Consider the following 24,338-nt stretch of genomic DNA (forward strand, 5'->3'; position numbering starts at 1 on the left):
ATGTAAGAAGGAACAGAACAAGTGACAACCATAAACATGCCTGTTCACTTTCTCCATATTACACATAGGAACAGGTGATTATTTTTAACCAAAACTACAAGTGAAATACTAGGGGTCATTGCTGGAATAGGGAAAATAACTCTAACAAAGACTAAGGTGAGCATGAAAAAGATTCACATCAAGAATTCTTCAGTTTTTAGGTTGGAGACATCTCACACATACGGTAAGTTTTAAGAGTCTCTTAGAATACTTAAAATTAAAACCAAAAAATATTAAGAATATTAAGATATGTATAAAAACTACCTACTTGGCTTTTTGTTTGTCTTTAATTCCACAATTAACTTATTAAACTACCTTGTTTCCCTTTGAATATCTGGAGCTGTATATGAATTGTATATGTATTTTGACCAGAAAATTCATATGCAATTAAAAGTAAAAGAGATCATACCAGATTTTATTAAATTTAAAAATAATTAACCATAGGCTGAGTGAGTGGCTTGTTTAATGTCCCTAACCCCAAACGACCTAAATTCGTTTCACTGCCAACAAAAGAATTTTAAAAAGCAGCAGTTCAATTTGCCCTTAACCATCATACCTTATTAACAAATGGCTTTTCTAAAGTACCATTGCTAGCTATCAACGCTGAGATCCAATTTTTTACAACTTTGTATTCATTTAAAGAATTTCAGACATTTATTCTTACCTCAAATTCTTCAGTTTTTCTAGAGCAGTTTTGCAGCCTCAGCACCATGGACATTTTCACCAGATAATTCTTTGTTCTGAGGTGACATCCTGTGCACTGTGAGATGTTTAGCAGCATCCTCAGCCTCTAGACACTAGATGCCAGGAGCACTCATCCCCTCTCCCTCCAGTTGTGACAATCACAAATGTTCCCAAGTATTGACAAATGTCTCCTGGGGGACAAAACTGCCCTCAGCTGAGAACCACTGCTCTAGACATAAAGACATTAATGATGTCTTCAGGAAAAAAAAGCGGCAGCTCTATGTTGCATATTGAGAGTGCGCAGTAGCAAATAATGAATGGTTTTTTATGCCATTCATCTTCGTTCTAGAGAAGAAGCCAACACTTGGCTACATCACTTATGAGTTTTTAGCTTCCCTTTCCTCTGCGCAGCTAACAGACAAGAAAAGAGCATAGCCACTACCCATCACTCTCTGTAATTAGTATTACCAAACCATCTGATTTCTATTTGGGGAAACAATAACCAATAATTTATCCTTCAAGTGCAAGCATAACTTAAAGTGTTAATTCTTGATTGCTAATGGAACAGATTTGTAAGGTAAAAAAAAATTTTAATAGTCTTTCACCATTCATGTTTGGGAAACAGTAGTACTTCACTTAAAAATCTGTTCATAAAATACTGAAAGTCACCCTAAGATCAGAAATCCCCTTAGAGTTTATTCCGTATCTTTGAAAATGAATGTAATTAACCACTGTCTTAAAACAACAGCTTCTTATTTAAAATCTCCACTAGGTGGGTAAAGGGGGTCCACAGTCTCTACCGACAGTACATTCTGTAGTCAAGTAGATTCCTTCTACTAAGAAAAAAAAAAGTTTTTCCCCCCAAAATAATAACAATCTCAGGTTGCTGACATAACTGTGGTAACTGATTTAGTTACAACATTTCATCATGGAGGGAATAAGGCAACTCTAAATAAAACCAGAAAATATGAAATAAAAAGAAATAGCTTTATTTGAAAAGTAATTATATTACCTTTATAAAATAGTTATATTACTTTTATAAAGTAATATTACTTTTACAAAAGTAATATAAATATAAAGCTACATTTTTTTAAGTACTAAGCATTTAACTTCTGCATAGCATCTATTATTGCTCTCACATTTCTTGTTACATTCCCTCTTACCCCTGTTACATTTCTATAATGAAGGGAGAGTGTTACCATTTGCCTCAGTTGACTAGCAGGTAAAGAGAAATCTAATATCACCCAGCTACTTAACAGAATTCCCTAGAGTAGAAAAGAAGACTCCCCAACCCTGTTGTTGCCTCTGCATCTTGCTGATTCCCTAATCACAATCTCCAAGATTAATTATATTCTGCTTTACAGTATCTTCTTTTGTAAACAGATTAATAGATTAAACTATCTACCACCTAGAAAATGAATATTCTATTTACATAAAGATGGCATGACCACAATGTCAAAGTCAAAGCATCGGTCTGTTAATCCTATGAGTTACTAATGAAAAGAAATTCTTCACTTAAAACAGAAACCATTAATTACGTTATAGAAACCATTAATTATGAAAATACTAACTTAAGAGCTCAATATTTAGACACATTTTATATTTACATCTTTGAGTATATTAAAATATGAAGGTATTGATTTCAACATAACTTTAAGTTATGAAATCATAATAGTGAATCAAAATCCAGGAAATTCTATGAAAATACCTTTGAAGAATGATTCTACTTCAAAAATAAACTTCCAGGAAATATTAATCAATAAATTTCTTAAATATTTTTGCACATTCTAGCCTAACATGTTAGAAATCCAGACAGAATTTACTTTTAAGATGAAAGTCTTGGGAGGAGGAAGCAAGATGGCGGAGTACAAGGACATGCTCTCACTCCCTCTTGTGAGAACACCAGAATCACAACTAGCTGCTGGACAATCATTGACAGGCAGACACGGGAACTCACCAGAAAAGATACCCCACATCCAAAGACAAAGGAGAAGCCACAATGAGACGGAAAGAGGGGCGCAATCACAGTCAAAATCAAATCCCATAACTGCTGGGTGGGTGACTCACAGACTGGAGAACTCTTAGACCACAGAAGTCCACCCACTGGAGTGAAGGTTCTGAGCCCCATGTCAGGCTTCCCGACCTGGGGGTCCGGCAACAGGAGGAGGAATTCCTAGAGAATCAGATATTGAAGCCTAGTGGGATTTGAATGCAGGACTTCGACAGGACTAGGGAAAACAGAGACTCCACTCTTGGAGGGCACACACAAAGTAGTGCGTGCATCAGGACCCAGGGGAAGGAGCAGTGACCCCAAGGGAGACTGAACCAGACCTACGTGCTAATGTTGGAGGGTCTCCTGCAGAGACAGGGGATGGCTGTGGCTCACCGTGAGGACAAGGACACTGGCAGCAGAGGTTCTGGAAAGTACTCCTTGGCATGAGCCCTCCCAGAGTCTGTCATTAGCCCCACCAAAGAGCCCAGGTAGGCTCCAGTGTTGTGTTGCCTCAGGCCAAACAACTAACAGAGAGGGAACACAGCCCCACCAATTAGCAGTCAAGTGGATTAAAGTTTTACTTAGCTCTGCCCACCAGAGCAACAGTCAGCTCTACCCACTAAGAGTACCTCCCATCAGGAAACTTACACAAGCCTCTTAGATAGCCTCATCCACCAGAGGGCAGACAGCAGAAGCAAGAAGAACTACAATCCTGCAGCCTATGGGTCAAAAACCACATTCACAGAAAGATAGACAAGATGAAAACGCAGAGGGCTATGTACCAGATGAAGGAAGAAGATAAAACCCGCAAAAAACAACTAAATGAAGTGGAGGTAGGCAACCTTCCAGAAAAAAATTCAGAATAATGGTAGTGAAGATGATCCAGGACCTTGGAAAAACAATGGAGGCAAAGATCGAGAAGATGCAAGAAATGTTTAACAAACACCTAGAAGAATTAAAGAACAAACAAACAGAGATAAACAGTACAATAACTGAAATGAAAACTACACTAGAAGGAATCAATAGCAGAATAACTGAGGCAGAAGAACGGATAAGTGACCTGGAAGACAGAATGGTGGAATTCACTGCTGTGGAACAGAATAAAGAAAAAAGAATGAAAAGAAATGAAGACAGCCTAAGAGACCTCTGGGACAACATTAAACACAACAACATTTGGATTATAGAGACAGAGAAAGGACCAGAGAAAATATTTGAAGACATTATAGTTGAAAACTTCCCTAACATGGCAAAGCAAATAGCCACCCAAGTCCAGGAAGCGCAGCGAGTCCCATACAAGATAAACACAAGGAAAAAAATGCCGAGACACAGAGTAATCAACTTGGCAAAAATTAAAGACAAAGGAAAATTATTGAAAGCAGGAAGGGAAAAATGACAACATACAAGGGAACTCCCATAAGGTTAACAGCTGATTTTTCAGCAGAAACTCTACAAGCCAGAATGGAGTGGCATGATATACTTAAAGTGATGAAAGGGAAGAACCTACAACCAAGATTACTCTGCCTGGCAAGGATCTTATTCAGATTCCATGGAGAAATCAAAAGCTTTACAGACAAGCAAAAGCTAAGAGAATTCAGAACCACCAAACCAGCTCTACAACACATTCTAAAGGAACTTCTCTAAGTGCGAAACACAAGAGAAGAAAAGGACCTACAAGAACAAACCCATAACAATAAAGAAAATGGTCCTAGGAACATACATATCAATAATAACCTTAAACGTGAATGTATTAAATGCTGCAACCAAAAGATACCGGCTTGCTGAATGGATATAAAAACAAGACCCATATATATGCATTCTACAAGAGACCCACTTCAGAAAGTGAGGGGATGGAAAAAGATATTCCATGCAAATGAAAATCAAAAGAAATCTGGAGTAGCAATCCTCATATCAGACAAAATAGACTTTAAAATAAAGAATGCTACAAGAGACAAGGAAGGACACTACGTAATGATCATGGGATCAATCCAAGAAGAAATATAACAATTATAAATATATATGCACCCAACATAGGAGAACCTCAATACATAAGGCGACTGCTAACATCTCTAAAAGAGGAAATCGACAGTAACACAATAATAGTGGACAACTTCAACACCTCACTTGCACCAATGGACAGATCATCCAAAATGAAAATAATAAGGAAACAGAAGCTTTAAATGTCACAATAGACAAGACAGATTTAATTGGTATTAATAGGACATTCCATCAAAAACAGCAGATTACACTTTCTTCTCAAGTGCGCACAAAACATTCTCCAGGACAGATCACATCCTGGGTTACAAATCAAGCCTCAGTAAATTTAAGAAAATTGAAATTATACAAGAGTCTTTTCTGACCACAGCGCTATGAGATTAGAAATCAATTACAGGGGGAAAAAACGTAAAAAACACAAACACATGGAAGCTAAACAATACATTACTAAATAACAAAGAGATCCCTGAAGAAATCAAAGGGGAAATCAAAACATACCTAGAGACAAATGACAATGAAAACACGACAATCCAAAACCTAAGGGACGCAATAAAAGCCGTTCTAAGAGGGAAGTTTATAGCTATACAAGCCTACCTCAAGAAACAAGAAAAATCTCAAATAAACAATCCAACCTTACACCTGAAAGAACTAGAGAAAGAAGAACAAACAAAACCCAAAGTTATCAGAAGGAAAGAAATCATAAAGATCAGAGCAGAAATAAATGAAATGGAAACAAAGAAAACAATAGCAAAGATCAACAAAACTAAAAGCTGGGTCTTTGAGAAGATAAACAAAATTGATAAACCATTAGCCAGACTCATCATGAAAAAGAGGGAGAGGACTCAAATCCATAAAATTAGAAATGAAAAAGGAGAAGTTACAACAGACACTGCAGAAATACAAAGCATCCTAAGAGACTACTACAGGAAACTCTATGCCAACAAAATGGACAACCTGGAAGAAATGGACAAATTCTTAGAAAAGCACTACCTTTCGAGACTGAGCCAGGAAGAAATAGAAAATATGAACAAACCAATCACAAGTAATGAAATTGAAACTGTGCTTTAAAATCTTACAACAAACAGAAGTCCAGGACCAGATGGCTTCACAGGTGAATTCTATCAAACATTTAGAGAAAAGCTAAAAACCGTCCTTCTCAAACTCTTTCAAAAAACTGCAGAGAAAGGAACACTCCCAAACTCATTCTATGAGGCCACCATCACCCTGATAGCAAAACAGGACAAAGATACTACAAAAAAAGAAAATTACAGACCAATATCATTGATGAACATGATGCAAAAATCCTCACAAAATACTAGCAAACAGAATCCAACAACACATTAAAAGGATCATACACCATAATCAAGTGGGATTTATCCCAGGGGTGCGAGGATTCTTCAATATACGCAAATCAATCAATGTGATACACCATATTAGCAAATTGAAGAATAAAAACCATATGATCATCTCAACAGATGCAGAAAAAGCTTTTGACAAAAGTCACCACCCATTTATGATAAAAACTCTCCAGAAAGTGGGCATAGAGGGAACCTACCTCAACATGATAAAGGCCATATAAGACAAACCCAGAGCAAACATCATTCTCAATGGTGAAAAACTGAAAGCATTTCCTCTAAGATCAGGAACAAGACAAGGATGTCCACTCTCGCCACTATTATTCAACATAGTTTTGAAAGTCCTAGACGTGGCAATCAGAGAAGAAAAAGAAATAAAAGGAAAACAAATTGGAAAGAAGAAGTAAAACTGTCACTGTTTGCAGCTGACATGATACTATACATAGAGAATCCTAAAAATGCCAACAGAAAACTACTAGAGCTAATCAATGAATTTCGTAAAGTTGCAGGATACAAAATTAATGCACAGAAATCTCTTGCATTCCTATACACTAATGATGAAAAATCTGAAAGAGAAATTATGGAAACACTCCCATTTACCATTGCAACAAAAAGAATAAAATACCTAGGAATAAACCTACCTAGGGAGACAAAAGACCTGTATGCAGAAAACTACAGGACACTGATGAAAGAAATTAAAGACGATACCAACAGATGGAGAGATATACCATGTTCTTGAATTAGAAGAATCACCATTGTGAAAATGACTATACTACCCAAAGCAATTTACAGATTCAATGCAATCCCTATCAAATTACCAATGGCATTTTTTACAGAACTAGAACAAATCATCTTAAAATTTGTATGGAGACACAAAAGACCCAGAATAGCCAAAGCAGTCTTGAGGGAAAAAAACAGAGCTGGAGGAATCAGACGCCCTGACTTCAGACTATACTGCAAAGCTACAGTAATCATAACACTATGGTACTGGCACAAAAACAGAAACATAGATCAATGGAACAAGATAGAAAGCCCAGAGATAAACCAACACATCTATGGTAAACTAATCTATGACAAAGGAGGCAAAGATATATAATGGAGAAAAGACAGTCTCTTCAATAAGTGGTGCTGGGAAAACTGGACAGCTACATGTAAAAGAATGAAATTAGAACACTCCCTAACACCATACACAAAAATAAACTCAAAATGGATTCGAGACCTAAATGTAAGACCAGACACTATAAAACTGTTAGAGGAAAACATAGGACACTCTTTGACATAAATCACAGCAAGATCTTTTTTGATCCACCTCCTAGAGTAATGGAAATAAAAACAGAAATAAACAAATGGGACCTAATGAAACGTAAAAGCTTTTGCACAGCAAAGGAAATCATAAACAGAACAAAAAGACAACCCTCAGAATGGGAGAAAATATTTGCCAACGAATCAACGGACAAAGAATTAATCTCCAAAATATATAAACAGCTCATGCAGCTCAATATTAAAGAAACAAACAACCCAATCCAAAAATGGGCAGAAGACCTAAATAGACATTTCTCCAAAGAAGACATACAGATGGCCAAGAGGCACATGAAAAGCTGCTCAACATCACTAATTATTAGAGAAATGCAAATCAAAACTACAATGAGGGCTTCCCTGGTGGCGCAGTGACTGACAGTCCACCTGCTGATGCAGGGGACGCAGGTTTCTGCCCCGGTCCGGGAGGATCCCACATGCTGCGGAGCGGCTGGGCCCGTGGGCCGTGGCCGCTGGGCCTGCGCATCGAGAGCCTGTGCTCCGTGATGGGAGAGGCCACAGTGGTGAAAGGCATACCGCAAAAAAAAAAAAAAGTACAATGTGGTATCACCTCACACCAGTTAGAAAGGGCATTATCAGAAAATCTACAAACAACAAATGCTGGAGAGGGTGTGGAGAAAAGGGAACCCTCTTGCACTGTTGCTGGGAATGTAAATTGATACAGCCACTATGGAGAACAGTATGGAGGTTCCTTAAGAAACTAAAAATAGAATTACCATATGACCCAGCAATCCCACTACTGCACATATACCCAGAGAAAACCATAATTCAAAAAGATGCATGCACCCCTATGTTCATTGCAGAACTATTTACAGTAGCCAGGTCATGGAAGCAACCTAAATGCCCATCGACAGATGAATGGATAAAGAAGTTGTGGTACATATATGCAGTGGAATATTACCCAGCCATAAAAATGAACGAAATTGAGTCATTTGTTGAGACGTGGATGGATCTAGAGATTGTCATACAGAGCGAAGTAAGTTAGAAAGAGAAAAACAAATATCGTATATTAACGCATGTATGTGGAACCTAGAAAAATGGTACAGATGAACCAGTCTGCAGGGCAGAAGTTGAGACACAGATGTAGAGAACAAACGTATGGACACCAAGGGGGGAAAGCCGTGGGGGGGTGGGGGATGGTGGTGTGATGAATTGGGCGATTGGGACTGACATGTATACACTGACGTGTATAAAATTGATGACTAATATGAACCTGCTGTATAAAAAAATAAAATTCAAAAATTAAAAAAACAACTAAAATAAAGAAGATGAAAGTCTTATAATAACAAGGTGACAAGCATCATTTCAACTCTCTTAGGTAACAAGAGGGATACAATAGTCTCTGTTAACAAAAAGTTTGGATTTCCCTAACATCCTTCATTATAAGAAGACACAGCACATTAAAATTGAAATAGAAGGGGAAGTATGGACCAATGTCAGATAACGTGGGTGAGATTTCAAAATGCATATATTGCTAACACTGGAAGAACAGCCATTGTACCTTACAGGGACATAAGAGGAATCTGGGAGACTTACAAAACATCAAACAAGGCTGTAAGAAACACCTGACATTATATATTGGGGGGAAAGTCATAGGAAAGAAAATGTAGCCTGTAATTTGTGTGATGTCCAAAGGCTGCAAATGTCTCTGCATTCAGCCATGGGGAGCAGAAGATACAGAGCAAGTTAGGCCTTTCCTGTCCCTGGGCCTCAGGGCTAGGACGAGGGTGAGGCAAGTGAGGTAGCGAGAGCACAAAACTTTAGGAGCCCCTAACTCACTCTAAGGATCGTGCAAGTTTATGACCCTCAGAACAAGTGCACCTCCTTAAATTCTTCACCTTCAGTGTATCATGTGCCTCACCTCAGTCCAGGTTCGGCTAGTCCCCTGTCCCCACCTGTCCCCTGCCAGGAATAAGAGACCTATTTGGAATGAGGAGAAACTCTACCTCTTCCCAAAATACGGTCTTCACATCTGCTTCCTAATACCAAATATGTTCTGCTCCAGGGCTCAAAGAGTAACCAAAGACTTAAATAACCAAGTGGAAATGATAACTATCAATCCCTTCCTTTTGTAATAAAAAGGAGTCTACAAGAAAGTCTTGGATTCCTAAAGGGAAAGGCGGAAGTGTGAATAAAATAGCACACAAAGGAGACAACTAACCTCCCGGATGATTGTAATTTGCTTCCACAGTTGTGGTTTGCTTTCCCCAGGGCAGAGTCAATCAAGTGCAGCAACTGAGGATTTCTGACATATTTGCAAAGTTCTATTTCCTTTTAATATAACTTTTTGCAGATTCAGCAAGGCATTTTATAGAAAAAATAAAGAGCAGTTTCTATTCATCAATTTATTTTTAGAAACCTTTTGCATAAAGCAAATTCTTATTGTTATAGAAACCATTAATTTAGAATACCTGGTCATTTAGATACTGGTTGAAATTTTGGTATAACTTTATCATGAAATAATTTATTAATGTATTAAAGGAAAAAATGGTTGCTAGTGAATGTTTTATGAACTTAACCTTGTTTCCAAGAATATTAAGACCACTTTAATTTCTAAAATGTCATCTATTTATTAACATATGACTATCATCCTCTCCACTTGCCAGCACAATAGCTAAAAAAGTTTGTGTTTGTGTGTGTGTGTCTCAAAGTAATAAAATGCCTTCACTTTACTGAAAGAAATTGGAGAAGACATAAACAAATGGGAAAACATCCTGTGTTCATGGAACGGGAGAATTAATATTGTTAAAATGGCCATACTAACCAAAGCCATCTTTAGATTCAAGACAATTGCCATCAAAATACCAAAGGCATTCTTTACAGAAGTAGAAGAAATAATCCTAAAATGTGTTTGGAACCACAAAAGACCCCAAATAGCCAAATCAATCCTGAGAACAAAGAACAAAACTGGAAGTATCACACTTGCTGCTTTCAAACTATACTACAAAGCCATGGTAATGAAAAACAGTATGGTACTGGCACAAAAATAAACACATAGACCACTGTAACAGAATAGACAGCCCAGAATTAAATCCCAGTACATACAATCAACTAATATTCAACAAGAGAGCCAAGAACACCCAAGGGGGAAAGGTTAGTCTCTTCAATCAACGATGCTGGGAAAACTGAAAAAAACACATGCAGGACATTGAAACTGGACCTCTATTTCACACCATTCACAAAAATTAACTCGAAATGGAACAAAGACTTAAACTAAGACCTGATACCATAAAAATCCTAGAAAATATAGGCAAAAGGCTCACTGATATTGGTCTTGGCAATGATTCTTTGGGCACAGCGCCAAAAGCACAAACAACAAAAGCAAAAATCATCAAATGGGACTACATCAAATTCAAAAGCTTCTGCACAGCAACCAAAAAAAAACAATTAAAATGAAAAGGTAGCCTACAGAATGGGAGAAAAACTGGCAAACTAAATATCAGAAAGGGGTTAGTTTTTAAATATATTTTGCATATTAACACAACAATAACAACAATAACAAAAATAATCCAATGGAAGAAAAGGGTAGAACAGAAATTTTTTCCAAAGAGGTCATCAAAATGAGTAACAGGCACATGATAAGATGCTCAACCTTACTAATCATCAGGAAAATGCAAATAAAAATCACAACAAGCTATCACCTCACACCTGTTAGAATGGCTATCATCAAGTAGACAAGAGACAACAAGTGCTGGCACGTACTGGTGAAAAAGTAATCCTTACACAGTATTGGTGGGAAGTAAAGTAGTCCAAAAACTATGGAAAATAATATGGAGGTTCCTCAAAAACTTAAAAATAGACCTACCATATGATCCAGCAATTCTGCTTCTGGGGATATACCCAAAGGAAAGAAAATAGGAGTCTGATGAGACATATGTACCTTCATGTTTATTTGCAGCACTATTCACAATAGCCAAGAAATGAAAACAACCCAAATGCCCATCAGTGGATGAATGAATAAAAAGATGTAGTATAGGGCTTCCCTGGTGGCGCAGTGCTTGAGAGTCCGCCTGCCGATGCAGGGGACACGGGTTCGTGTCCCGGTCCGGGAAGATCCCACATGCCGCGGAGTAGCTAGGCCCGTGAGCCATGGCTGCTGAGCCTGCGCGTCCGGAGCCTGTGCTCCGCAACGGGAGAGGCCACAACAGTGAGAGGCCCGGGTACCGCAAAAAAAAAAAAAAAGATGTAGTATATATATACAATAAAATATTATTCAACCATGAGAAAGAAGAATATTCTGCCATTTTCAACAACATGGATGGACCTTGAGCACATTACATTAAGTAAGATAAGCCAGACAAAGAAAGAAAAGTACTGTACGATATCACTTATGTGTGGAATCTAAAAAAATCAAACGTGTAAAAAAACAACAACAACAGAGTAAAGCAGAGGTTACCAGGGGAGAGGGGACAGTGGGATAAAACTAATAGCGTTTAAGGGTACAAACTTGTAACAAATACTAAAATAGTGATACGGATTTAATGTATGGTTTACTGAACACAGACGATAATACTGTACTATAAGTATGTAATGTGATAAATATCATTACGATGGCCACCATATTAAAAAATGTAAATGTATCAAAGTAACATGATGTGCAACTTAAATTTACATGATGTCAAATTTTATTCAATAAAATATAAACAAAAGTAATACAATGTCTCCAAAAATTTCTATAATTCAAATTGTTTAAAAATACATATATGTTTCATAATCTGGGGGTCTTTTTTTCTTGATCTATGATTTCATTCTTGATTATGTTTAAATATACATATATACCTTGCATTTTCTATTAACGTGTCTTTAATATATTTTTAGATATAGCTCTTCAAAAAATAGTACCTATCAGTGGAAGACTAGCTGTCCTCCACTCTTTGTTCTGCCCTCTTCCACTGTGAGAGAGTAGGCGTATCATTACCCAGCTAAAGACTCCATTTCTCTGACTCCTTTCCAGTTAAGATGTGGCCATGAGAATAAGTTCTGACCACTAGAATGGGCACAAGATGCCTTACCCTTACAGGGACTGTGTACCTGCTCTTCTAGTCTCTCTCCCTTTGCATGATGGCTGGGAAATAAGGGCAACTGAAAGGATCACCTTGGACCCAGGAAGGAAGCCATATGCTGAGGATGGCAGAGCCACTCTGCTGACCCTAGACTGCACACCTCGAGATTGTCATATGAGAGAAAAATACACGGTTACCTTACGTCTTTGTTACATTGGTTCCGCCTGTACCTCCAACTAATACAATACTATACCCTCAATTAATATAACAAATGAATGACATTTGTTGAGTTCTGATTATAGGTCAATAAATATTTTACATGGATTATGTCAACTATGTCAGCAACACCATGAGGTTAATAAATAAACATCTTGGCTAGATCACAAAGCTATCAACTCTAAGAACTACTGGTATAATAGTCTTTAAGATTTTTTAAAAGGATATGCTATAACATTCTATAAAAAATAATAAGTGTACTTTCTTCAGTTAGAAGACCATGAAGACAAAAATCAGGAAAAACTTCCTGTACAATTTGCAGCAATTCTTTCAACTGAAATACACACAAAACCATTTCTGTGCACATGAACAATGGAAGTTTTTAAATTCTGCATGTAAATTTACATCATAGAATTTCCTTCTACATTTTTCTTTTTTAAAGAAACTCAAATGGAAATGTTCATGAGTAAATACTTGGTGGCAGAGCTTTCACTTCTTCTTTATATCTTTTATAAAAAGAGCAGTAGCATAACCAGATATATTAACCTTGTACCGAACTGAAGATCTGCTCACCTTCTCAAAATACAAGTGGTAATATAAAAAGGTAAAATATTAACATATATTCTAAAGCATAACAAGACTCTTTTCATCGTTGGAGTTATATCCCATTTAGTAGTTGTATACCCTAGAACAAAAATTTAACCTTGCAAATAATTTCTTCCTGCATATTAATGATGATGATATTCACTTCACAAGGTTATCCTGAGGATTAATAAGATAATGGATGTAAAGGGCTTAGGACAGTGCTTGGACACTTGAACTAATTTAGAAAAAAAAAAAAAAGTAGTCCTCAGTTGTATTTAAAAGGTTCTAATATATTAAGTACTATACTAAGAAAAAGTATAATGCATTATCTCTTTCTCCTAATTTTATTTTTTCTTTCAATTTTTTTAAATAAATTTATTTATTTGTTTGTTTCTTTATTTATTTTTGGCCTCCTTGGGTCTTCGCTGTTGCAAGCAGGCTTTCTTTAGTTGGGGTGAGCGGAGGCTACTCTTCGTTACAGTGCACAGGTTTCTCATTGCAGTGGCCTCTCGTTGCAGAGCCTGGGCTCTAGGCGTGGGGGCTTCAGTAGTTGTGGCACACGGACTCAGTAGTTGTGGCTCGTGGGCTCTAGAGCTCAGGCTCAGTAGTTGTGGTGCACGGGCTTAGCTGCCCCGGGGCATGTGGGATCTTCCTGGACCAGGGCTCGAACCCGTGTCCCCTGCATTGGCAGGCGGATTCTTAACCACTGTGCCACCAGAGAAGCCCCTCTTTCCTCAATTATTTAATCTACTTTGTGGATGATCATATGCAATTGAAGGACGTGTATTCTCCCAATATGTGATTAGAAATGGAAAAATCCAATAAAAGATATCTTAAAACTTGAATGTATCAGGGCTAATAGTACTACATAAGCCTATTCATTCCTGATCTTTAACAGAAGTTAATCAGGTACCTGGGCAAAATCTCTAATTTTTAAAGTTAAGGTACTGCTTTTATTCAATACTATTTATCAGACTTCCCTGGGCTAATATTTTATGATGCCCAAAGTAATTTTCATAAAATTGCAAAGATGTCCAATTTTAGCTATGTTCCCTCATTGCAGCTGAGCCCGCAGGTGAAAAGCGAGATGTGCCCTGTGATGCCAGTAAAAACTACATTCAATAATTTGGGAATCATCATTTTTTAAATATTGAATTTCAACCCCAAACCTGCTAAATTCCTCTATTTTTTGAACTTTTGATCCTTACCATGCATCTAACACCCTTAGTCTCAACACAAATTTCACTCTCAACTCTGGCATCCTTCAGCTAGTCTGCGCTTTAAGTTCCTGTGGCCAAAAAGAAATGCACCACTGGGACTTCCCTGGTGGTGCAGTGGTTAAGAATCCTCCTGCCAATGCAGGGGACATGGGTTTGATCCCGGCTCCAGGAAGATCCCGCATGCCGTGGAGGAACTAGGCCCGTGCACCACAACTACTAAGCCCGTGCACCACAACTACTGAGTCTGCGCTCCACAACTACTGGACCCACACACTGCAACTACTGAAACCCGTGCGCTCTATGGCCCGTGTGCCACAACTACTGAGCCCGTGTGCTGCAACTACTGAAGTCCCCGTGCCTAGAGCCCAAGCTTTGCAACAAGAGAAGCCACCACAATGAGAAGCCCATGCACCACAACGAAGAGTAGCCCCCGCTCACCACAACTAGAGAAAGCCTGCACAGCAATGAAGACCCAATGCAGCCAAAAAAAAATTTTTTTAATTAAAAAAAAAAGAAATGCACCTCTTTTGCCCCCATCATGGACCACCTTCTCTCTGGGCAAAAGGAAAGAGGCATATGGACACATTTATCTATCTTCTTGTCCCCTAATACTTAAATTCTTCTTCCAGCAGTAAATTCCTCTTTCCCTCCCTTGTTACATACATATAATTCTTTTATTTGTATTTTTTCTATCACTGTAATGAGGTACAATGCCTCATAAAAGCAGCATTGTGGGGATTTTCTTCCATCCTGTCCATTCTATTTTGTTATCATAATTTACACAAGGCCATTTAATCATGCATCAATATTTACACTCTTCTTAGTCATCTACAACTCATAAAGCATAATGGACATCAGGTGAGACTTTTTTTCTTAAGGATTCATTGAAAAAAGCAGATTTGGCAAGAGAGGGTTCACATATTAACACCAAAAGTAAAAAAAGAGTTCAGCCAAGAAAGTGGTTTTTGAGGCTGATAAAACACTGAGGAGTAAAGAAGAGCTCCCAAAAGCAGTTTACTTTTAATTTCAATCTGTCAATAAAAAGAGTTACATAACTTTTAACCAGAATCTGTCAATTCTCTTTTCTTTTTTTCTCATTCCACAAATGCCATCACTTTCATAGAGGCTTACTTATTACCCTACACACTTTCATATTCTAATTTATTTTCCCACAGTGAATCATTGCAGATCCCAAACATCAGCTAACAGTAGCCTTCAGGCATCTTTGCACCTTCAAAAATGGAGATTTTGATTACTAGCATGTCAGTTCTCTGAGGAGAGGAAGTGTGTCTCTGTCAACCCCTGGTAGCCTGCACAGTGCCTGGGACATGCTGTGTGCTCAATAACTGTTCATTAGAATTAATTCGATCATTGTTATTCAGAAAGAACACTTCATTTCAAAATATATTCCTTATGTCATCTCATAAATATTGAAATTTACTCAACATATACTCGGTTTGAAACCTACAATTGTGTTATGAAGAGATTCTGGAATAATATTTTGAAGTATATGCTTAGTAAGGTTTCTTTATGAATTCCTATTAATACACAGGGTAAGCATTCATTCTAGTTTCTCCCAGAGAGGAATATTCACATATAAATATTCATATAATAAATATTCACAGATCATACATGAAACCACTTTTATACCATTTCACCTCATTGATCCACCACATTTTTGGAAAACAAAACACCTCACTGCATCACTAACAACACAAGATGAAGGTACTTTCAAATTGTTAGATTACTTACACTGAAATGAAAGCAGTGAGAGTCTAAAGAAATGATGCTTAAAATTTAATAAATCTTACGGAAGCTATATATGTACATGCTCTTACCCAAGGAAAATGATCTATTTAAGATGTTACACAAATATTTACATGTTGCTATTATTATCAAAAATCATTTTAGAGTGACATTCATAGTCATTTCATAAATCATAAGAAAAACAATCTTTTATAGTGTCTCCTTTCCTTGCACAAAAGTCTGTACGACCCATCTCAGTGATTCACTCTAGCCTCTAGGCATGGCTATAAACATTGTAAACCGCTTTTGAAAATAAAATCTACCCTCAAAGAATGAAGATATGTTCCCACTGAGGATACTCAAAAGAATCCCTCACAGGGCTTAAAGTCACCACTATACAAAAGATCCTAATATCCTCTGAAGATGGGAGGAAACAGGACACCCCAATTTGAATTTTAGGGATGACTATACATCATATGAACTCATGTAAGGGAAGGCTGTATATAAACTGTAAAGTGCAGTGAGAACACCTCACTAATTATTAGGGATGGCAGTAACTGGCAGCACCAAAAGTCCCTCTCAGAATTTCACTATCAGATTCACATGAAAAATTGTCCTATTTATAATATAGAAAGACAGTTTCTTAGAGGAAAGAACTGCATGCAAATTAAAGAAATGATTAGTAAGTTTTGGGAGACTTTACTCACATCAACAAGCTGATTGACTCCACTTGCAGTTTTTGCCAGGGTGACAAGGTCTTCCTGCATCTTATCCACCCATGACTTGATGCTGCAGAAATCAGAGAAGAGAATGTTCTATCAGATCTCTCACAAAGTAAGGCCACAGACTGACATTCTATATGCAAAGATTATCCGCAGATAATTCATTAAATTACCTTTAAGCCTTTCTCCTCCTTCGCAGCTCCTACTGTACCTACCCACCCCCCCAGCCCACTTTTAAGTGACAAGACCAACGAACCTTTAGGGGTCAACCTCTTAGGATGCTAAAATATCCCCAACTCAAAAAGAGAAAAATGACAAATGAGGGTAAACGTTTGCTTAATTTTTACGAAAATTCCATTAAAAACAAGTTACTGAATGGAATATTCTAAACTAAACTTTACCCTTTAGTTTACAAGCCTTCGTAATATAATACTAAGGGTGTGCTAAATGTAGACTATTTGAAAACTGCCAGAAAATGACAAATATTTTTAAATTTCTTATAATTCCAATGCCCAAGGATAATCACTTAACATTTTCATGTATTCCCTTCAAGTTTTTTAAAATTCTTTCACAAGGTCAAGCACATATTATGTAAAATTCACGTATCTTTTTTTCCATCAGTCACATGATAAATACCCTTCCATGTCATTACAGATATTTTATAAACACTGTACTTTAATGGCCACTTAATATTCCCTTATCTCTAAATCCCATAATATACTTGACCATCCTCCTTTTTTAAAAGATAACTAGAATGTCATCAGCTTTGACTGCTAAAAATTTCACTGCAACAAATATCTCAGTACACATTAAGCTTAAAAGTATTTCATTTCCTTAGCTAGACTCTTAGATTTGGAATTACTGGATCAAGGCTTAAGTTTTAAAGAAATGTTTTTGAGCATTAAAATTATGATTGAAGGTTGCAGTTCAAATCCTTTTCATGTAAAGGTGAGCCTTGAACAATGTGGGGGGTTAGGAGTGCAAAGCCCCAGGCAGATGAAAATCCGCAAATAACTTTACAGTCAGCCCTCCACATCCGCGGTTTGGCATCCACAGATTAAACCAATGATGGATCATGTAGTACTGTACATTAACTGGAAAACAATCTACTATAAATAGACTCACGAAGTTTAAACCCATGTTGTTCAAGGGACAACTGTATATACTTTAACGTAATGGAGATCTTAAAATACAAGCTATGGATGTCAGAACATTTTAGAAAATTCTAAACTGATGGTCTATCTTATTTTTCCTGTCATTAGAGATTACCAAATACCACACAATTTTCCCCATTCTAATAAATTAAATTTAATTTGCAATCCCTTCATATATTTCATTTATTCATCCTCATGTTTCAAAAAGACCTAAAGTGTGTGTTCTTTTCTGTCCATGCAAATATAAGAAAACACTAATAAGGATAGGAAATGATTTGTATTTGAATTTGAACTTCTCTCTACATATATATGGTATGTGTATCTATCATTGCTTATTTATTCTGTTCTTTGGATTTTATAAATACTAAATGTTTTCCCTCTTTTTTCTTTATTGACATTGTGATTTATTTAGTTTCAGTATACTGCAGTAGCATACAAATAATTTATACATTTAAAAGGTAACTCTTAGATATGTTCATTTGACAGTGAACATAAACTCTCAAATGAACATATCTACAATATAGAAACAGACTCAAAGGCATAGAGAACAGACTTGTGGCTGCCAAGGGGGAGTGGAGGTGGGGGGAGAGAAGGATTGGAAGTTTGGGATTAGCAGGTGCAAACTATTATACTATACAGGATGGATAGACAGCAAGGTCCTACTGTGTAGCACAGGGAACTATATTCAGTGTCCTGTGATAAACCATAATGTAAAAGAATATGAAAAAGGATATATATAACTGAGTCACCTCACTGTACGGCAGAAATTAACACAACATTGTAAATCAACTATACTTCAATAAAAAAATTTTTTAAACAGGTAACTCTTCTGTCATAAGAGAGCAAGCTGTAATTCAAGGACTGAAGCCGGTTTCCCCACCGCAGCGCTGGCTCTATCCAAATCAACTATACTTCAATAAAAAAAATTTTTTAAACAGGTAACTCTTCTGTCATAAGAGAGCAAGCTGTAATTCAAGGACTGAAGCCGGTTTCCCCACCGCAGCGCTGGCTCTATCCAGTGAGCATTCACCCTGAACTGAGCCCCCTGGCTCCCGTCTGTCAGCCTTTTCTTTTTTTTTTTTTTGCGGTACGCGGGCCTCTCACTGTTGTGGCCCCTCCCGTTGCGGAGCACAGGTTCCGGACGCGCAGGCCCAGCGGCCATGGCTCACGGGCCCAGCCACTCCGTGGCATGTGGGATCTTCCCGGACCGGGACACAAACCCGTGTCCCCTGCATCGGCAGGCGGACTCTCAACCACTGCGCCACCAGGGAAGCCCCCTATACTATGTTCTTAACAGCTTGTCAGTGGGGCAGAGAAGACTGGTCTCAGTGATAGGCCCACGTACCACAAAAAAAAAAAAAAATAATAAATAGCATAGGAACAAAGATTATTTTTTATAGACATGCGGTATTACCTGCTTTTCCTAAAATACATAAGCACTCTGCCTTTCAAACCTGGAATTAGAAGATTATAATGGCTAGGAAATAAGCGAAGATCTCACTGATCATGAAAGTGAAAAATTACATAAGGGAAAATATTCATATGGGCAAATTCTCTATCAGTCTTTCTCTTTCTAGGTAAATTGTCAACCACATATGCATAATCACTAAGCACTATTTTATTAAATGTCTCCAGAAGGCACTATAATATTTTGGAGAAAGTTACAGAGGATATATAGTCTTTTCAGATAATAAGAAATGAACATAGCACACCATGAGGAAGAATTTGTTGTTTCTTCTTTGTCAGCCCACTCAACAAGAACTAGTATCTGCTGGAGAAGATACTAAAAGCTGGCAGGGCAGAAACGAAAGATATATGCGTTACAGTTTGGTTAGGCTTAAAACTGGGTCTGACAGGAAAGAGGCAGAAGAGAACAAGAATAAGGTGGTGTAGGGGAGGAAAAAGTATCTTTTCTTCTACCTTTCTAAATTCTTGACTGAGAACCTGTAACAAAAGACAGACTAATAAGTGAAATGCATACAAATTCATTCAAGTTTTACATGACACGGGAGGCTTCATAAGGAAATGAAGACCTGCCCCCCCCCAAAAAAATAGTTAAACCTGAGTGTCTTTATGCTAGGTTTGATGAAGAACAGAAAGATATGATGGGACAAAGAATACGAGCTAAGTATAGCAAACTGGGGGGAACTTAACAGAGACCATTCATTCACATTTCTCTTTCTGCCCCATATCTTCAGAGATAAGGATGCTCCTTTCTCCCAGGTATAGGGAAGCAACGCTCACATGAGGGGAAGGTCATAAAGTCCTTCCTGAAGATGCCACTGCCCCAACGCCTTCAGCTTAAAATATTCAATAGGCTATGTAACCATATTTAGCCCATCCTGAATCCCATCTCTAGGACATGCTTCAGGAATCAGAAGAGTCACTTAAAAAGTTTATTAGATAGTTGTGTGGGGAGGTGGATAGAGGAGGCTTTCGACTAGTAGCTACTTAAAGTGAGATTTGAAGGACAAGTGGAATTTAAGAAAATCGAGAAGGGAAGGAAGAAACAACGAAGGCAGGGAGAATTTAAAACGTGGCATTGTCAGCAACCACAAGTAGTCTGTATGGCCAGAGTCCAAGGTTGTTCATCAAATGTATGGAATGCGGGCAGGAATGGTCAGGAAGAAATTCTGGCAAATAGTTGGCCAGACCCAGGGTCTTAAATAACATTCTGAAGCATTTATATTGTATCCTCAAAATAATGGAGAAATAATGGAAAATGTGAACTTAGCGAGTAACAAGATTAAGGGTATATGAACATGATAAAATAATTTCTCTGATAGCCAAGTGGATGGTGGCTTAGAGGGAGAACAAAGAGTGAGGAGGGAGGGGCTAGATAAGATGGAAGAAATGAGGGTTCAAACTAGCTCAGTAGTAGCGAGAGTAGAGAGGGAAACAAAAGGGAGACCAAGTAGAAGAAACCAGCTCAACAAAACTCTGAAGGATGGATGACAGGATTTCATGTACTACTAGATTTAAATAGTGAATGGGAGAAAGGATTCGCAGATGACTCACGGAGTTCCTCAGTTAGACAATGATAGGACATTCTGTTATAGTAAGTTTAAGAGGAAGAACGATTTAGAGGCGTATTGATGAGTTCGTTTTTATTGCTTCAGGTAGAGATGTTTTTGAAAGATTCACGTATAGAAACCCAGTAGGCAATTGAACATACATAGATTTGAAGCTCTCAGAAGTTTCCATAGCATTTAAAGATCAGGTAGTTTCAAAGGACAAAGGTAAATCAGTGTATGACTCCCAAAGGAGAGTTTATAAAGGGAGAAAGAAAATACACAGCAGCTAGAACTCTGGAAAATAACACTGAAAAAAGAGGCAGGAATCTGAGTAGTGGCAAGAAAGAAGGGAATCCAAGAACAATGGTATCACAAAAGCCAGGGAAGGTAAGAATATCCAGAGAGAGTCATCAAACAAGGTGAGAGAAATTTATCTATCTTATATGTGAGGACAGTGAGAGAAGTGTGGAACCTAGGAAAAAAGGGAGAACAAGAAGTGAGTGCTCCTTTTTGTTTTATAATCGGAGAGATATAGGCATGGTTCCATGCAAAAGGAGAAAGGCACGGAGAGGAGACATCACAGAGAAATCTCAGGAGAGAACATGCAACTTACTGACAGGGCAAGGGCCTTCAAAAGACTCTAGATTCCTGCAGCTTTTTCTTGCTCACCCTCTATATTCCAAACATGATCGAGTGAAGGATGAGTGAAGAAATAAGCAGAACACAGGAGAATCCTAATCCATGGCTGGAAAGTAGGTTACTTCTTCCATGGAGATCGAAGGGAAAACGTAAATGGTTTTAAGTAAATGAAAATAGCTACAACAACTCGATCAAAAACTGGAGACAGTTCTACTTATTGGTCTCTATTTTTTTTCTTTTTTGTAATAAAGTAGACAGAGTCATCGGTTCAGAGATAGGCAGGAGGTATTAAGGCAGGGTAGTTGAAAAGAAAAGTTGGACGTTTCAAAAGAACAATGACTGGAGAGTATCTAAGGACAAGCCCTATACTGGGGGTCACCAGTTTTCATCAGTACTAATCAGCATGACTGTGTGAATTTCTCCACCAGTACTAGACTAAAGAGGGTGAGATGGGAGAAAAAAGGCATTCAGATGAATATGGGGCAGATACCAGCAGGTGGGAAAGATGGACAAGGAAAGGTGAACTGAAGGGCCTGAAAACTTTAAGATCTCTACTAATTCTAAATAACAAAGACTACCAAAAATATTCATTAAAATGTTACAGTATTATATTTATACACAACACTTATTTTCTAAACATTTTTCTTATGGAACCAAAAATGCTATTACAATATTTCTAGGAAAATGTGAAAATACTGTATTGCCAAATTTCAAATTTCTCATCATTTTGGGGGTTTGTAGGCTAATAATCTCATAAAAGAATATTCTGGAAGACTAAATGAAGAAAGTGGCCTGAACACATATCCCACATTTAAATCACTTGAATAAAAATATAATTTCTAAAAGAAAAAATTCTAAAAATCACTGAAATAAAATGGATTGCTCTCAGAAAGTTTACAGTTCATTTGAAAATCTTTCTCTTGGAAATAAATATATATTACAATATCTGAGCAGCTCAAAAAAAGTTGAATCAATGTATATCGGGTTATATAGATACAACAGAACTGAACTAACAGGTACACTGTTTCCGTGAGAATATGCTCTGGATTTTCCAACTTGTGATGTCAGGAACATACTTACTCTGCTTGTTAGAAATGTAACTCCCTGACTTCATGTGTCAAGTGGTAACAGAGGATTAGCAGGTTAGGACTTGAGCATGATATAGTCAGGAGAGTGCGAATGCATGGTATTCATAGAGAAGAATGATGAGAAGCTCCAGAGACTGGGTATGCAGTCAACGCATGCAACAAAGCTACTTCCTATCTCTCTGCTCTCTCCCGTCTCCCAATTTTCCACTGCCTTTTGAAACCCTGTGTTTCTCTAAGCTCCTACAACCCCAAAACGTCAATATCTCATGACTGCAATTGCCACCTGTACATACATAATTCCTACATTTGAGCTCCATTTCTGCCTTAATTACAATTTTCTAGATCACTCCCTTTTGATTTTCCAGCCTTCTTTTTCAAAATATCTATAAAACTAAACTTAAAATCTTCCCTGCCCATAGCACTAACCCTCTGTGTTCCTTCTTCTTGTTGGCAAACCATCTCCTCAGTCATCCATGATGGTCCATGCCTTCAATTTCTTCATCATAACCCTCCTTCCATCCTTTGTAAAATAATAGTATCTCAGTGTTTTTCCCAATACATACCTGAGAGCTGAATGCACTGAGACCTTATTTCATGCCAAACTTCTTGCCAAAGGTATTTAACATTCACTCTCCCATTCAGTCATCAGAAAAACTAGTGCTCACTTTTCATAGATGGGAAAACTTCAAGTTGAGAAGTTTAACAGCCCAGCCTTATAGCTTCCAATTTTCTAAGCCATTTTACTTCCACCAACCTCACACATTTCCATGTGTGTCGACTGTCCTTTTCCACATTCTGCTTTGGCTCTATAACCTCTCCCTGAAATTAATCCTCCACCTCCATTGTGAATAAATTTCCCAACTACTCTAATGTCACCTTCACAAGCTCCCAAACTAAAAATGTCCTCTTCTATCCACTAAATTCCAAAGCACTTTAATTGTGCTTTGTGTTTATTTTTCTGTAGACTTTCATGATTAGATGGATATACTTTTACTCTCATTCATCACTGAATCCTCAATATTACAGTATTACAGTGCCTTGCATATAGTAGGCACACAGATATTTACTGAATAAATAGAAAAATGTATTGAAATAAAATGTAATTGCAGTATTGTTTTTTAAAACGTCCAATTATCTTTACTTAATGCATGCAGAGTAAATAATTTACTTACTAAATTTCCTCTTCCCTCCAAAATCCACATCAGAAAAAAATGAACTGCTGGACCCATGCATCTATAAACAGCACCCACTTTTCAACAAGTAGAAGAACTTTTAAATGCAACTTAATACTTTAAAGAAAATTTTTTAAATCTGGATAACGCACCCCTTGTAATTCTAAATCTCTCAAGTGGACACTGAATTTCATAGGAAAAAAATGAAGTCTTGTAATCCTTCTCTACCTCTACCATAACTCAGTACAGAGTCAAATAGCAGTATATGTTCCCAATTGTTTGATGATGTCTGCCGGCTCAGTGTACTTTGGAGAATTCTATATGAGATCTCTAAAAATTGAGGCAAATGCAAATATTTTATTGAGTAGTTGAGATAATCTTTTATATCTTCTACTTCAC

At 37.4% G+C, this 24,338-nt stretch overlaps 1 protein-coding gene across 1 annotated transcript in view; it reads right to left on the reverse strand.

The window, feature by feature from the left end:
* CACNA2D1 (calcium voltage-gated channel auxiliary subunit alpha2delta 1) overlaps positions 1–24,338 on the reverse strand; it is a 486,952-nt gene that overhangs the window by 383,262 nt on the left and 79,352 nt on the right. Inside the window, exon 2 of the mRNA XM_029233044.1 lies at positions 16,858–16,939. Coding sequence (XP_029088877.1) covers positions 16,858–16,939 — 82 coding nt within the window. The remainder of the gene's footprint in view (positions 1–16,857; positions 16,940–24,338) is intronic.

The sequence above is a fragment of the Monodon monoceros genome, unplaced genomic scaffold (genome assembly GCF_005190385.1).
Source record: "Monodon monoceros isolate NGI ecotype Baffin Bay Population unplaced genomic scaffold, NGI_Narwhal_1 Super_Scaffold_2, whole genome shotgun sequence".
In the NCBI taxonomy this organism is placed as follows: Eukaryota; Metazoa; Chordata; class Mammalia; order Artiodactyla; family Monodontidae; genus Monodon; species Monodon monoceros.